General features: G+C 39.3%; 1 protein-coding gene across 1 annotated transcript in view; it reads left to right on the forward strand.

The window, feature by feature from the left end:
- The first annotated feature begins 4,943 nt into the window (after positions 1 to 4,943).
- The window catches only part of hectd2 (HECT domain containing 2), an 86,350-nt gene continuing 74,112 nt past the window's right edge, over positions 4,944 to 17,181 (forward strand). The window contains exons 1-2 of the mRNA XM_041789313.1: positions 4,944 to 5,460; positions 14,971 to 15,112. Coding sequence (XP_041645247.1) covers positions 5,377 to 5,460; positions 14,971 to 15,112 — 226 coding nt within the window. The 5' untranslated portion in view covers positions 4,944 to 5,376. The remainder of the gene's footprint in view (positions 5,461 to 14,970; positions 15,113 to 17,181) is intronic.

Consider the following 17,181-nt stretch of genomic DNA (forward strand, 5'->3'; position numbering starts at 1 on the left):
GATGGTGTAAGGTTCAGTTTGCTTCCCTGATAAATGGCAGTCACCAGAGTGAGCCTTTTTTTGGGGAGAGACTCTGGTTTGGGAACTGCTGTGATGGTAGATCCTTCCATGTCCCACAGAGATGTTATTGTCCTTTGGACCAATCACAGCTGGAGTTGTGCTCCTTCAGAGCAGTCTGAGGTCAAGGTTAACAACCATGTTGTTGCTCTGGAGACTTTGTTAAGGAGGGCCAGCTTGTTCAAAGGCAGCTTCAGAAGAAAAAGTTAACACTTTCTGCTCTGCTGGGAGACGTTTTGGATGTCTGTTTGTATTTGAGCAGAGAAAATAAGCAGTTGTTTTTATTTGGCATCTTTGTCTCTTTGGTTCATTCATCTGAGTCTCCATCCAGGTCCTGACTCATGTCTTCATTCTCCGGGTCTTTTTTCTGTCCTTGATGTTATTGCTGAAGAAACCCACAGCCCATAAATCCATGAGTCAGCCATAGCCCATCTGCTCTTACATAACAATCCCATAATGCAACAGGGCCTGCTGCCTCAGTCTGCCGCCTTGATCCTACATATGTAAAGGATGTAGACAGTTTTGAGTCCAGACTGTCCTTCATAGAGGAAAATTACAATCCAAACTGTAACACATCAACAGCTTTTGTTTGTTTACTGTCTTCAGGATTCTGTCAGGGTGGAGACACTCACCAAACCATGTGTCAAAACTCCCAGCAGGCCTTTTGTTTTCACATCAGGTGCACATGGCTGCAGAGATTTGAGGCCCAGACACCATAAAAACTGACACACAACACATCTGCTGTTTCAGTGACGTACCACACACACATGGGCTGACGGCTGCAGAGCTGAGCTCTAAAAACAAACAGAGCTGGGCCCGACGGCTGGACTGAACCAAATTTAGAAAATCTGAAGCTCAAAATCTCTCAAAACACAACGTAGGAGATTTTGCTATAACAGCACATTACAAGTGTAAAGTTCCATCAAAGACGGCCTTTTTGCATTTTGGACATTCTGCTTTTCTTCTTTGTTGTGTCGTTGTATAAAACCAGAGAGTTGTCACACTTTAAGTCGCCCTTGAATTAAATCTGGATGAGAAAAAAAACCCTGATTCTAAAAGGGTCTTCAAGGCTCTTCCAGGACCTGCAGGAGCCCTGTAGCTGTTTTTAGGAAACCAGATGGAGAGCTCATATGATCTAAACATTACCGAGAAGTCATACACACACACACACACACACACCCACACACACCCCACACACACACAGATCTGCAGCATCAGGAGCCTTTTACTTTTCTTTATGTTCGGAGCGAGCTGGCCTGTAGCCCAGATCCTGTTTCTCACTAATTATGGACAGAAGTTAAATTGTAGCTGTGACGCAGAGTCTGCTGCTCCACAGTCAAGAGGCAGGCAATCACAGCATGCCACTTCCTGTTTAAACTGCCAACATAAAAGACAAAGGTGGTGGAATCGTATAAAGTCCAAAAAACGATGGAGGATGGAGGCATTGCATTATAAAACACACTCAAAGGTAATTAGTTAAACTCAGTAATGTGTTGAGTCAGCATTTCCATCTCTCAGCTTTTTTTCTGATCAGTGAATTTATTTCTTTTGATTGTTTTTTATTTACAATAATGATTTCGAAAACTAAAAATCATATTAAGAAGAAACCATGCAGAAACTGTTAATTAGACACTGACCACATTCAGGCTTCTATTATTTGCACTTTTCAACAGTTGTGTGCAATATTTCCATTTGTGCAACTTTTAACCCTTTTTGCTGCCTTTCAAATCCTGTTTTGCCATTTTAATTTTCTTTTTAACCTCTTTTAACCCATTTCAACAACTTTAACACCAATTTCTGCCACTTCCAAACCTTTTTGTCACTTTTTAACCCTTTCCACTACTTTTTCTGCCTTTTTATTGCCACCTTTTACCCATTGTTGCCATTTTCTGCAAATGTTGCCTCTTCTAAATAATATATGCCACTTGTAACTCTTTTTCACCATCCTTTCAACCTGTTTTTGCCACTTTGACCCATTTTAATTCTTTTTTTAAAAAAGACGTTAACAATTTTAAGAAGACTAGAAATTATCACTCCAAAAAATATTTATATGTATTTGCTTCTTTGATAAGAGTAGTTTTCATTCAAATAAAAATAAAATAAGATATGGTTATCACAGCTTAACTCTACAATAAACCATTATTTTGCTGACCTCCATGGGTCCCCCAGTTTGGCAAGGCCTTTGAAAGCTATCCCCTTTATCCCCCCCAAGTGGGCCGCCTTAACCACATTAACAGAGAGACCATCAAGATCTGAGAAAACTTCCTCTTCCTCTTTTTATTTTTATTTTTTCACAGCTTTGCTTATATGTGATGGGACTCTGGGAGCTTAACAGTGTGGTTCCAGAGGTAAAATTCCCATTCATTCTTTCTATAGAGGATTTGATTATCAGCCATGTTATCATAAGTATCGAAGTTAGTCTTATGGTGAGCTACCTGAGTGAAAAAGGACGGCATATGCTCCCAACGATGACACAAGTTCAAAAACATAGTTCATTTGCAATATCAGCCAAAATACCGCTGTACCCACAATCTTACACTATTGACTGTATGTGAGCCCAGATGTTTGTCTGTCTCTCTTTATGTCAGTCCAAGTCCGGGGTGTACCCTGTCTTTTGCCCAGCTGGGATTGGCCCCAGTATGTATGTATGGATATATTTAATCACACTTCTTTTTTTTACAATTTATCATCATTTTCTTTTCTTTTTATCCAGTGTTTTAATCAGGCCTATTGCCCTTATTCTGATAGGACAGCCTTAGAGATAGAGGGGTGGAGGACACACATCAAACATGCACAAGACTGGGAATCAATCCTGCAACCAGTGCATCGAGGACTGCAGCCCCTGCCCAAGTGTGCCCCCTCCACCCACCAAACAGAGAGTTCTCTTTGTGTTCTGGGAAAGTTGAAAATGTTTCTTTGATCATTTGTACCACACTGTCAGATGTCAGCTGTTCTATAAAAAGACAGTTGTGATTTCTTTTCCTTGTCTAATAAAGATAAACTGCAGTATTTGTTAACTTACATTTAACAAGTTCTGATGTCTAAGGAGCAACACTGTGTTAACCATGTTTGACACTGTTTGACTTGTGCTGCCATATGTCTGTTCTTTGTTTCTCATTCTGTAACTGCTCTGTTGGTTTGGTGTTTTGTTTTTGGCTGTGTGGTTCAGGAAACTCTTTTTGTACTTTAAAATAAGTTTTACTCATATTATTTACTCATTTATTAAAATGACATAATCTTGATCAATAGCAACTCATTAGCAAAATAAATACAGTACTGTGCTAAACTTTTAGGCATGTTTGGGCCAAATTTGAGGCTGGGGTCAGGGGTAGGTGAGGTCAGTAAGCCTGCCTGCTGGCACCATTGGTGTAAAGGAGGAATGACACAACCCTGGTAGTGCTCTGGATGTCCCTGCATGTTATCAGGACTATGGGAAAATAATCTGTTGGAAAAATAATGTGCACACCTTAAGGGTGGAGTAAGGGGTAGATTTTACGAGTACGTACAGCCGAGGGCAGCGTCCAGAATGTGGAGGGGTTGCCACAAGCCCCTGGTTGTGCTGTGGATGTCCCAAGAGCTCTAAAATGACCTGACATCTCTGGGAGTATCACCAGGCGTGAAAAGGCCTGAATAAAAGATGCCATCAAGCTTGACCTTGGCCTATTTTGTCCTTCTGTTAACCATTTTCTGCCACTTTCATCAACTTTGCACACTTTTTACCCACTTTGCCTATTTTTACTCATATCTGTCACTGGTTAAACCCCTTTTCACAACTTTTTTTTGGCCATTTTGAACACCTTTGACCCATTTTTGCCTCCTAACCAATTTATGCCACCTTGTACAATTTTTTTTTTTTTTTTTTTTTTGCCTCTGTTAGCTCCCTTTTTCACTTTTAACCATTTTTTGTTTGCCAATTTTGCAGCATTCAAGCCAATTTGCCAATTTTCAAACCCTTTTTATCAGGTTTTCTGCCCATGTTACCTCTGTTAACCATTTTTGTAACCTTTTTGGTCACTTTTAACCCCCTTTCATCACTGCCTGTTCCTACAATTCTTAAGCCATCTTTGTCTATTTTTCCCTTCTTTTGACTGATTTTTGCCACTTTAAACCCATTTTTATTCTGTTCAAAGAAAAGGGGTTAACATTTTGTAGAATGCTATATATTATGGCATAAATAGATAAATAAATAAATACATCATTTGTTGCTGTTGTTATTCAGTGTACATACATATATAGTTATCAGCCAAACTTTACAATGGATCAGGATTTTGCCAACCTCCTCGGCCCCCCAGTTTAGCCCCAGAAAGCTCTCCCTTTATCCCCTTATGGGCGGCCTTGGCTGAAGGAAAGCCAAAATGTAAGGTCCTCATTGGGCACATGCAGGGTCTTGGGAGGATATACCTAATGTTTGATGCACACCAAAACTGGCTGAGTTCTGGGACCCCTTGGCAATTTTGCCACATATGCCTTTTAGTCAGATTACAGGAGTTTGAGACGCATGTTTCAATAACTTTTACAACCAGAAATAAGAAGAGAACAAGTCTTCTAAAATGCTGAGCTGGTGATGAATGATATTTTTATTAAATCCCCAACATGGCATCTCTCTTTTACTTGTCTTTGCTTTACTGGGCTTTCATCAGTCCCTTAAAATAAACTTGTTTTCAGCTTGCAGTACTTTCTCTGTTGGCTGTTTCTTTCAGCTCAGTAGTGGTAAACAGGTTTTCCTTGCTTTCTCTTTTCCTTCCTTCTTGTTTCTCCTTTTATTTTGAATCCAAGTCTTCTATTTCCCGTTATTTCCCTCTCTTTCTCTCTGAGTGTGTGTGTGTTGCGCTGCTGTCTCCAGGCTCTGCTCTCCAGGCGCCTCCTCCTCCTCCTCCAAACATGGCGCTGACCCGCAGCTCTGCTGCTTCCCCGACAGACGACGTAGAGAGGGACAGAAGGAGGAGAAGAAGCAGCGAGCAGAAACCCACCCTGAACGTGTTTTAAATAAGCCTTTAAAACTAACACAACTTCACACCCTTTACGATCACTACCGGAGACTTTACGCGCTGTTTTTTTGGAAACGTCCACGCGTCAGGCTGTGCGCGTAACGGAGAGCCCACCTGTCCGACCGACGAAGGTAGATTTCACTCCGGTTCTTCGAGGATGTGAATCTCCTGATTTGTGTGAAGTAACGGAGCTGTCTGACGGGTAACTCTGGGTCAGAGCTGGCTCTGCTAGAAACATGTGCAGCTCTCTGATGAGCACAGAGGCTGTAGAGGACTAAGGCTTTCCAGGGGGAGAAAAACACAACTTTTTCCACTCTTCCACACCGAGAGGATGGATGGAGAACATTTTGCGCTGTCAGGAGTTGAGAGGGAAAGAGAGAAGCTTCCACCAATTTACAACAGCTCCCCTCCTGCTGTAAGAAAATAACCTTTTCATACATTTTACCACCTTTCAAGTTTTCCCTGTACATTTTCTGCCAGCATAAGATGTATTGATAATCTGATATTTGCTAAAACTACTGAGACAAAAACAACAGCTTCACTTTAAAATGATGTATTTGTATTTAAGGTAGTGGAAAACAACATTAGTGTTGTGAATGAAGGATCTATTACGTTCCCACACAGTGATTTTGAATGTGTACATGCTGCCTTATTCAGCTGAGGTGTGATAAATAAGAATGGTGTATGATGCAACAGCCAACTCTAGACACATCTGCTTAGAGAATCTACTTATCTTATGAAAATGAACACAGTGATATAACATAAAATACTCAGTATTAATCAATATTAGAGCAAATCAGTCCATCATTCATCAAAATTATCAAGTAATATGTGATTACACCTGAACACTTCTCCTGCTTTAATGTTCCAAATGATGCATTTTTTCTAAGTTACATTCACTAGTGTTTTTTTTTTATCTATTTCTGCTTTTTTTTTTTTTTTTTTTTTTTTTTTTTTTTGCATGTGAATCACATCAGTGCACTCCAGTGTCACAGTAGATCCCAAAACTCATAAGACTTTCTGCTGATATTTGTCATTCTGTCAAGTTTTTCTAGTGAACATGGTCTTGTAGCCAGATGGACTCACTCAGATTTGGATTTGAAATGCACAACATTATTCATTTTCAGTGCCTACGATAAATTTCCAGTGGCATAAATGGTGTCTATGATTCAGTATATGACCAAGTGTGAAATACAGGGATTTAAGGCTTGATAAACAGTTTTTCTTTTTGCCAGCTGGCTGAAAATGTGAAGTGTACGCATAAAATGTATGTCATTGAAATAAGAGCAATCCAACACAGTATGATTTCTGAAACATTAAATGAGGCCTACTTCTTAGAATGAGGTATGATGCAACGGGTCACTTCACCCAGATCTGTTTTGAAAAACAGATTTAGCACCAGAAATCCCATTTCTTAAATAAAACACAGATTTTTGGACGCGTGATTTAAAGTACTGAGTGAAACATAATCCAAAAATCATTCATATTAATTTGCATGTTATGATTTTCATAACCAAGCCCTAAAACTGAACACTGCTGCTTTTTATGTTCAGTTTTTTCCCTTTTTTCTGAGTTTTATTTTTCCTAGTCTCAACTGGTGGGTTGGGACCCAATATGGGTCACACAGCTGCTTTTAGTGGGTCTAGAATGTCCATCCATTCATCCATTTTCTACACTGCTTATCCTGTTAGGGGACAACGAGAATAGGCTAAAGCCTATCCCAGTTTTCATTGGGTGAGGGTAGGGATGGGGATCATTATTTTTTATTGAAATTTATAGTGTTATTAATACTCCTTACCAATCCAAGTCCTTATCGATACCACTAAAGGAACTTTTCTATAGTTTGGGGTAAAGACAAAATGAGGACAAAAAATTACAATAAAAGTGGTAAAAACTGACTTGTGTTTGAGTTTAAATGTCATGATTCAGCCTGTAACATCTATTTTATATCCCTCAAATACAATGTCCTCATATTCACAGCTTTGTTTATTAAAGTTGCTCATCAAAAACTAAATTTTCCTATTTTTTATGGGACTTTTGAACATTTCATACCAAATAGGATGCAGTCGTCTAATTTCCTGAGGTTACTTGAATGCACCACATTTTCCATCTTCAACCTGTAAAGTTCACTTATTAACTTCAATTCTAACGGATCTAGCACGGATGTCTACACTGGATTAATGTTTTTAATAAACAGGACTTGTTGCAAAGTTTGGGAGCACTTTTCAGCATTTATCTGAGCACATGAAGAAGAAAACTGTCTTGGAGCAGCTGAAGAGGTTATGACTGCCTGTTACTCCCAGTGCAGGCGGAGTCTGTCTTTCTCAAGCCGACAGTTAAAGATACTTCTGGTTTAATGTGATGAACAATATGTGTGATGTGCTTTTGGTTTATTGTCCCTCTTTGCAAGAACTGATGTGTGTTTTTACAACAGGTATCTCTTAAAATGACGTTACGTCATGGAGCCTGGGAGACTTGATAGCAGTATGGATAAGTCAGAACGTTATTGATTTTCAGGTTTTTGAAAAATACAGACCCTGGTGTTGATCCCCAACGCTAGGCGAGAGGCAGGATACAACATGGTAACCTTGTAAAGCAGATGAATTTGTCAGACTCCATATCTGTCATCAAGCAAATCTTGAAAAGCTCCAATGTACACCATTAGTACCAAACAACACCCTGCACCACATTTCTGTATGAAATACAGAATAAAACAGCACTTCAAGCTTTTCATCATGGAAAAGATGTTTTTCGCTCCTCTGCTCCAGCCCGGGTTTGCCATCGTTACATGGATACTGCTATTGAGCTCTGTGACATAATGTCATTTATGTTTGTGAAATAAATACATCAATTCTTGCAAGAGGAACATGAGCTAAAAGCACATCAGCATTGCGATCTAATCAACCAAAACCTGGTACCTTCAACAGTTGGCTGTAAGAAAAAAAGACCCCATCTGTCAGTAGCAGTCGATTATAACCACTGTGAGTAACAGGCACTCATAACACTGGCTTCAGCTGCTCCAGGACAATTTTATTCTTCATCTGCTCAGATAAAAGCTGAAAAGTGCTCCAAAACTTTTTAGCAAGTCGGGTTAGTCAAAATATGTACCCAGTGTAGAAATCTGAGGCAGAACAAATAGAATACCTAAATCCCTTACATGTGCCCTTTGTATTAAGGAACAGTTCACTTAAAAGCTTTTCTTTTCTGTGTTTGGAAAAAGTGATGCCCACTCCTTACATAATGAGGCCTGACATCAGCTCTGCAGCAGTGTCTGATGATGTAATAGTTGTGTTTTTAAATGCACAGCAGGGAGCTAAGTGTTGGACCACTGCACTTCTATCACTCTCTTTTTAAGTTTTAGTTGTTGGTGTCACTCTGGCAGGAATGGAGGCTGGTTGGTTGATGTCATCCCCATTGTGTCAGGGAGCAGGAATGTGCAGATCAGATGGTTTTGACCAATAAACAGTCTGTCATTGCTCAGACCCGCTCCGGTTGTGTCTGGAAATGCCATAAAGTGGCTGCATGCGTTCTCTCTGTCAGAGCCTGATCCCTCCTCAGATGTCTTGTGGCCCCTACAGATTACATCTGAGGAAATTCAGGCTCAAAGGTTGGATAAAAAAGGGGCTTGGATTCAGCAGGCTGTCATTGTATCACAGACCAATAAAAACAGCAGAATTGAAGACAGCTGCTGCTCACTGAAGAGGAAAGTTTGTTTTTACCTGACCAGAGCTGCTGTTTGTGGAGGCTGCCTCAGGCTTTCCAGAAACTCAATTTGCTCAACAAGATTTTTTCCCAACCTCAGCGAGCTGGACAGAAATATGGTCAAGTTATATAAGAATCATTTAATAAAAGTAATTAATAAAATGGCATTGATGACAGAAGTGCTGGAAGTTTGAAGCATATCGATTTGAGTATTCCCCTGGCTTCTTTGGATTCACCTGTGAGACAGAATGTATCGAAAAATTTTGTCATAAGAACTGACGCTATCTGTATGTGGATGTCATGTTTTCAAGGCTTGAATCTGTAGATTTGGATTAAAATGGGCAGAGAATTAGCTTGAAAAAGCAGCCAGATTTAGTCACATATTGGTGCTTTTTTCCCAAACAAAGTGTCTTATATTGGGAGGCTTACGTAGGACTGCATATCATGAATTAGTCCCATTAAAGGGTTAAATAAAACACCTGCTGAGGTGCATGCTCTTCTCTGCTGGGAAAATGCTAGTGCAACAGATTTTGAACACCTGATGGTAACATAGTTTACCACAGTTAAATGTGGGGAAGATTTGGCAGTGTTAAAAAGCAGATAGTGCCCAATCCCATGAAGACTATACCCTATAATAATAGAGAGAAGCATCAATCAACATTAGCATAGCACTAGCAATATTTTGCCCCGTTACAGTGGCAACAAAAACCTTCCCTATTAAAGATCAATGTTCAGCAGACCAGACTCTTGTTGACAGCTCTCTGTTGAAGCTGCACTTGGGTTGGAAAGGGCTAGTAGGAGGGGTAGGGGTCAGACAAAAGCAGAAAGATTAGAGGGACAAGAGAAACAACAAAACAACAAATGAGAGACAATTTATGGCACTTGTGGCCATGAACCTGTCCCCTATATGGCTGTAACTTTATACATGATGGTAGAAATATGTAAGATGGGAAAGGAACAAGGAAAAATGGAGATAACATGACATAAGGAGTGCCTGACAGGAATGTTTTCTTGATTTTCTTTTAGTTGTTAGCTTGCTTTACAATGTGGAGATAGTTGTGCATTCACAATATTCACATCTGTGATTGAAAGGTGTTACTTTTGCCAACACAGATGCAAAACTAATCAGGTCACAGCTATCAAATACTTGTCAGTACAAAGTGACACTCTTCCTTTAGTCCACATTCAAAGTTAAAGAGCCAGTTGTCATATTTTTAACAAGGGAAATGAGATTTACAGGGTAGTTTGTTACTTTTTTTCATCAGATGCAGTAAAGGTGAGTGTCTGATGCGACATCTGATGCTTGGCTGCTGTTAGGACACTGTTTTAAGACCCTGGAAAGTGAAGATAGATCTGTATTCAGGTTTGTTGTACGACAAGTCACTGTGTTATGAACCCCTTAACCAAATTTCAGTCAAATAAAACATCTCCAAATATATAAAATTAAGCCTCAAAATCATGGAAAACGGGGCAGTAAAATTTGCTCCAGGATGGTGTGGGCGTGTCTGTTGAATGAGTGGAAGCCACGCTCACTCAGGAGAAAAATGATCCTCTCAAATAAAAAGAATCGACAATCTAAACTGAGGAGAGCGCTCATGCCATTAGCCTGCCTCTTGACCTTTAGTTGACCTTAGAAGAAGAGACAAAGTCTGTTTTCTGTCTCTGTTATGATGCTTAAAATAATCCACTGACCACTGTGGCTGATAGATTTGGTAAATTTACCTCAAAATGAACAAAAAAAACAGCATTTAACTGACTGTTAACTTTCAATAAAGGCAGTGACATCGGCTAACAACAGACTGTACTGAGATGAACTGCTCTGTGATTTTAGATTGTAGTGTCAGAGGGGTGGGGTCATTCCTCACTGTGGGCTCGTGACATCATGAGTCCACATATTGGCCCCACCTACATCAAACCAAACCAGAACAGAGGTGAAAAACTTTCTAAAGGTCTAAATCCAAAATTCAGTCACATGTTGATCTCAGTGTTTTCACATTTACTTTACAGGGTCTTATTCTCAGGATGCATTAATTGGAATAAATTGCTTCAAAATATCTGATAACCATCTTAAATGGGTAAGGCTCTCATACTGCTCTTTGCCTCAGGCCTCCAAATTCTTACAACCATCCCTGTGTGTGAGAGAGCAAGAGTGAGCCAGAGAGTGGAGCGGAGCTCCTCTTGGTGTGGTTTCTTTCTGGATGACAGCATTTCCTCACAGACTAGCTGACTGAGTGGAGTTGGACAGATCTGACATCTACAGACTCACTGAAACAAAAAATACAACTGCTGCAGAAACTTTTGACTGCTGTCAGCTGTGAAGCAGGACAAAGGCACTGCTCATTACACCATGAAAAACTATGTCAAATACATTTTTTCACTGTCGTCACACTGCTCCACGTTTCCCAGGGATCACCTGTCAGTCAGCCGCTGTGGGCGGAGCTTTGACGTCTGTAATGAAAGAGCGATGAGTGAGGGGTGAGTGATGTGGCTGCTGTGAGGCTTCACTGAGACAGGAGGGTAATTATGCAGACAGGTTAAAGGTGCAAAAGTGAAGCAAACAAACATGACACAAACGCAAGTCTGCGGGAGTGTTAGCAGCACTCTGAGCTGTGTTTATGGCAGAGAGGTATTTTGGGCTAAATGCTAAGCATGCTGAATCTAAGCAGTTACTCATGCAGTATTTTGATATAGCATGTTAGCTGATAAGCTCAAAAAACTAAAAAAAGTTGGTTCTCAGCTATAACCAAAAAATAGTTGGTTCTTCCTCTCAAACTGTGACATCATCAGTGGGCGTGCCATATTCTAGGTTGTGAAATCAAGTGGAAAATTGGAGAAAAAGGACTCTGTTGTGAAGACAAAATATTTGGTTGTGATCTCGGCATCGACAGAACATAGAAGTAAAAGAACAAAAGTTTGCAGATAATCAATACGTTCTGCCATTTTGCGGGTGTTGTGTGTACTTTTGCCAGTGTAACGAAGAGTTATGCTTAAACTGGTGTGAATGTGGGCTGGGTCACCATAAACAAAGTTGGACAGTTAAATAACAAATTGTAAAAATTTCAGGATATGCAATGTTTCGAAAATAAAACACAAAAAGGTTGGAGGTCAATCTGTGATCTGTTTAAGAAGAAGTTAGATGGCTAGCTTAAGAGCTGTCAACTGAAGCTAATGTAGCAATGCTAGCTAGGTAGTTTATATTACTACGCAAGTCAGTGCTTTGTTAGTCAGCGTAACTAACAAAAGTAGTTAGTGCTAACATAGCTACTTTAGCTGCGTAGGTAATGTAGCTAACATAGCTTAATTAACTTTTGCAAATGTAGCATATGCAAATTATGTACCATTGTTAGCTTGAGCTGTATCTATCTTAGCTACAGTACGTAGCTATTCTAAGTAAATAAAACATGGGTTTTTGAAATGTGCAAAAGTGTAACAGGTGTGCAGTCTTCAGCTCCATTACCTACGTAGCTTATGTAGCTGATGTAGCTGATGTAGCGTTTTTAGCTTTGGTGTTTCCTTCATTAGCTAGGGGACGTTTTTTTCCTGTAAGCAGACTGTTGGGCTTTGATAAACTTTTTGAAAATCAGGTTTTTGGCTTTAAACTTTAGGTATCCTACCCCTTACCTTAGCCCTTACCCTAACCCTAACCCTTGGAAATTAGATCTGATTTTATTCTTGAAAGTTTTAAAAAGCCTCCTTTAGTAATCATGTATTCACTTAGTGCTTTATGGGCAGATCAGTTATAGTTTGAATTAGTTTGATCCTGAATGGATCAGTGGGAAGGAGCTCCTCTTCAAAATGAAAGTTCACCTGTGTGTTCAAGGTTTTTGTGTCAGAATTCATCCTTTATTATCATTCTTTAAGTTAAGAGAGAAAGTGCTTGGTGTTAAGACTTCAGTTTTTCTTCTCTTTCTGATTTTGTTTAAATGTCTTTAATATTGAACCTCTGACTCTTGCTGCCTCTGTACTGCAGCACTTGAATGCATGGCTGCCACACTTTGTGTTTGTTCTTGTCTTTTTGCTGCTGTCAGAAGCGGCTGCTGTACATCTGCTGATCTCTCCACCTCCTCTTCCTCCACCTCCCATTCCTCCTCTTCCTCCCTCTGCCCTCTGTATTCTTGAATTTTCTTCCCTCACTTCCTCTCAAATTAAAACATCCTCTTCTTCCATCTGTCTTTCATGTTCTTCTCGCTTCTATCATCCTTAATTTCCCCTCTTTTCCCTCTCTTATACACTTCTCCCTGCTCTCCTCCCCATCTTTCATCCTTTCATTGTTACTTCTTTATCATTGATTTCATCCTCTCTTCTTTCTACTCTTTCTTAAATAACCCTTGAACCATTTTTATACCTTATATGCCTTCTCCCTCAGCTTACATTATATCACACAGTATCTCTTTCTCTTCCTCTAATTTCCATCTCCTCTTATGTAAGCCCCTCCCTCTTCTCTTCTACTTCACCTCTTCCTTTCACTTGCAGCTCTTCTAAAACTTTTCAGAAACCGTATCCTGTGAATTCACTCAGAGTTAATGTTTGATTGTTGCCTGCTCAAAGTCTGGATCCATTTAACAATTTCCCATCCTGGTGAGAAACATTAACGTCTGAGAATGCTGTGTAGTAATTCATTAGTGAGCTTGTTTCATGCTTTTGACGTCACTTTTATTTTTTAATTCTTGTCAAATTTGGGATGAAATTTCATCATCCACTTTATGGTGTACCTTAGAACTAGTGTATTTTTCAAGAAGAAATTCAATGATTGGGGATTTGACAGCTGGCTCATTTTCAATAGATCCTCTTCCTTAATGTTTTTGTTTATGTGCCAATTTTTACAAGACATAGAGGCTTTTTAACTAAATTACAGCAGACTTGCTTTTCTCTTATGTTACTGTGGAGCAATCTCATATTTTGTGTTTTAGGTACTGTTTTTTTAATGAAATATCTTTAACATTCATTCATTTTTAAAAAGACCATGTAAAGAATACATGCATATTTCATGCATGAACCCGCTGATTTCTTTGGAAATGTTTCATGACACCATGTTTTCCATAGTTTAATACCCAAAAGCCCTAGATGCCCTCTACCTCGTTTAGTGGGGGGAGGAGGGGGTCAGACCCTCCAAGTTAGTTTCTTTCTCCTACAGGCTGACCACTCCATATGTATGTGGAAGGCCTTGGTCATTGAATACTATATGGACCAGGACAGGTCTGGCTGATTTGAACGGAAATACAAGCTAAAACTTTTGACTAACAATCCCATTAAGCCTCCATGTAGGGTAAGGGTTAAGGTTGCAGTTAGGATACTAAGCTTTAAAGTTAAAACCTGATAACAAAACAGTGAAGCTAGGTGAACAATCTTACTACAAGGAACAAGCTCATCATCCATAAAAACATTCTAACGCAGCAAGAGCAGCTCACATAGCTCTGTTAGCTACATAAGCTATGTAGATAACTTGGCTACATAGCTAACATAGCTACAAAGCTACATAGCTAATGTAGCTAAAGCTAAGCCCACAAAGCAACTACATAAGAAATGTAACTATGTTTCATGCGTTGCTACATCAGTGTTCGCTAAGGCTCATGTTGCTAAAGCTAACTCAGCTACATTGGCTAACATGGTAATGTTAATCATGTAGCTAGGATAACTTTGTTTTTTTTTTTAGCTAAAGCTAACAAAGCGAGCCATCGTTCGTGTAACTATTCTAAACCGGTTTATACATAATTTAATCCCAGATTACACCTCTGACTTGAAAGTGTACGATGATGATCAAAGGGTAAGATTTCTGCTGATGCAGGTCTGTTGGGCCAGACTAAATTCCACTAATTTATTTGTTCATACGATCAATTTTTACAGCTGCTATATGCAGATTTTTAATTGCCAAAATGTTGCTTCAAATATTGGCAGATATGTTTTTATCTGCTGACACCAATTATTTGACTTTATAAGCGTATGCAATACCAGTATAATGCCAATAATATTGGGCATCCCTACTTTGGATCCTAACTGGTCAACAATAGCCTGCTAACAAATATTAGCAGGTGAAAAAAAATTGGTCTTGGTGTTTAGTAACTTTTTAGAGTACTCTAAACTCTATAAAATTTGGGGATATCTGAGATTGATATGATCACATAGGCCTGAACTAGAATTTGTTCCCTTTGTGTCAGCATAGATGACACATAAACAGAAGTTTTTCTCTTTTCCTCATGTTGATGATGTCATCTTTCTGCACCAGGGTTTTGGACGAGGAGCGAAGCAGCCGTTTCCATCTTTTGGCACTTTCATCTCCACACTGAGCCAGCGACGGGACACAGTGGGGCGGGGCCTGACTGGGAGCATGACGGGAACTCTGACCAGCACCCAGTGGCTCAGACATGGTGAGTTCAGGTCGGCTGTTGTTGGTTGGAGTGAGTGACACTATTTCATCAGCCAGACTAGTTGTACTTTCTGAATTGGTAGGATACATTTTTTTGTGGTCAAAATATCCCAGGATATCTTGCTTTGATGTTGAGCATCAAGATAGTTTAAACTGGATTTCAGAAAAAAAAACACTAACAAAAAACCCTCAAAAAATAGACTGTCTTGTTCAGGTAAAAATAAAAAATGAAAAACAAACTGATCCATGAAATATGTTGATGAGCATAGTACTTCATCCCTCTTACAACTGGAATTTTTTTGAATCAGTATTTTGCATAAATGTGTGTGATTGGCTGGGATTGGAAGAGAAACACCAGCTTTAGGAGAAACAAGCCTCTTCTTTTGATAATTTAATGCCATGTCAGAGAATAGGTCTTGTTTTATTTCCCCAAATACAAGTTTAAAAGTGGCACTTGATTAATGCATATTTTAACCTTTATTTGTAGAGTTTTATCAGCTAAGTACAATAATGGTATTAAATGAAAGAAAACCTGAAACAAAGATAACCTTGTGTAGAAATTGCTCTGTGAATAAGAATTTGTGAGCTTAAGCCAGATAACAAAATAATAATCAGAAACTTGCTGGTGGAAAGAAAAATCCTGATCATTTATCTAATTCATTCATTTGATGATCCTGCAGTAGTGTCAGTCTTTATAATGAGATTATGATAAATCATAGTATTTTATTATCCCTTCTGTGTTGGCTGGTAGATCCCTAATTTATTAGGCAGCAGTCGTTGGCTGCTCATGCTTTTGAAATGTTCCTGCGGTACCTCACTTTAAAGTTGAGCGAAGTGTCCCACAGCTCCATAGATATTGCTAGTATCTGTGCTTGAGAGCCAGTGCTGCTAATGCTAACTTCCAGGACAACTCACCTCTGCCAGCAACTGTGTGTTTTAGGGAAGTTCTGGTTGGTACATGAAGAAAATATCAGTAGTTGGGTGTGTGCTGCTGATTCTAGCCTCTGTTAACCCTTTGAGACCAGTAGTTGTCCAGTTTATTCTCTCCTCATCTTTGTATGTTTTTATTACTAAAAATGAGAATGACATAAAAATGATCAATCCCTTCAATACAACTATTCATACTGAATTTGCAATATGAGTCAAAATAGTCATAATTAGATATTTTTTCGAATTCATCCTAACCTAGTTTAATCTATCTAATTTAATGGTGATAACAAGATAAAGAATGATTTATTGCTAGTGTTGAAAACAAATAAAATGAGGAAATCCCAAAATAATTGCATATTGAATTGCAATTGCAATGTTGGGAAAAAATTTTGGTTTGTTTTATTGCCCTCTCGAGGGTATTTATCTTTAATGTTAAAGTCTAGAGTTTGTTACCTCAGTGTAGCAGCCTTCTCTTCAGTTGCTATAGTGAAGTCACCTTATTCTGTTGCATAAGTTCTGAGATGTTGGATCAAATTAGTAGTATTGAGCGCAACCTTGCTGCTGTACTGCCCTGCAAAATGGTTGTGTTACAGATGTTGCAAGTGGCTGTTGGACTGTTTTCACTCTCAAGCTTGATGTATTCACATGCTACTGACATTTTAGCCATGGGATTGCTAATGTGGCTATTGCTGCTCTGTTGTCTCACTCTGCTGCACATTGTGCTCCGTTTATGACAGCTGACCTTAGTGGTCGGCAGCACAGATCGAATCAAAATACCAATCTCTGATCATGCCTGTATCGCCTTCAGTCCGGTCCATGGGATCGGGATCGGGAGACCCCTGGTTACAAATACAACTTACAAGTATTAGGGGACCTTTACAAGATAGATTTGTTTTTAACCACAGCAGCTTCTTCTTCTGTTTGATTCACAACATGGAGATTTTTTTTTTTTTATTTCACTTTCACTTTACACATTAAATGCCTGAACTCTGCATGCACAAAGGGCTGTATTCCCATGAGTCCCAAGTTTCCCTCCATATAAGATCATTTAAAATAAATGTTTCCAGTTAAGCAGCTCAATGTTGATGTGGTGCATTCACTTTCTGTTTGTCTTTGTTCTTTGAGACACTGTGGTCTGTG

The sequence above is a fragment of the Cheilinus undulatus genome, linkage group 6 (genome assembly GCF_018320785.1).
Source record: "Cheilinus undulatus linkage group 6, ASM1832078v1, whole genome shotgun sequence".
Taxonomy (NCBI): domain Eukaryota; kingdom Metazoa; phylum Chordata; class Actinopteri; order Labriformes; family Labridae; genus Cheilinus; species Cheilinus undulatus.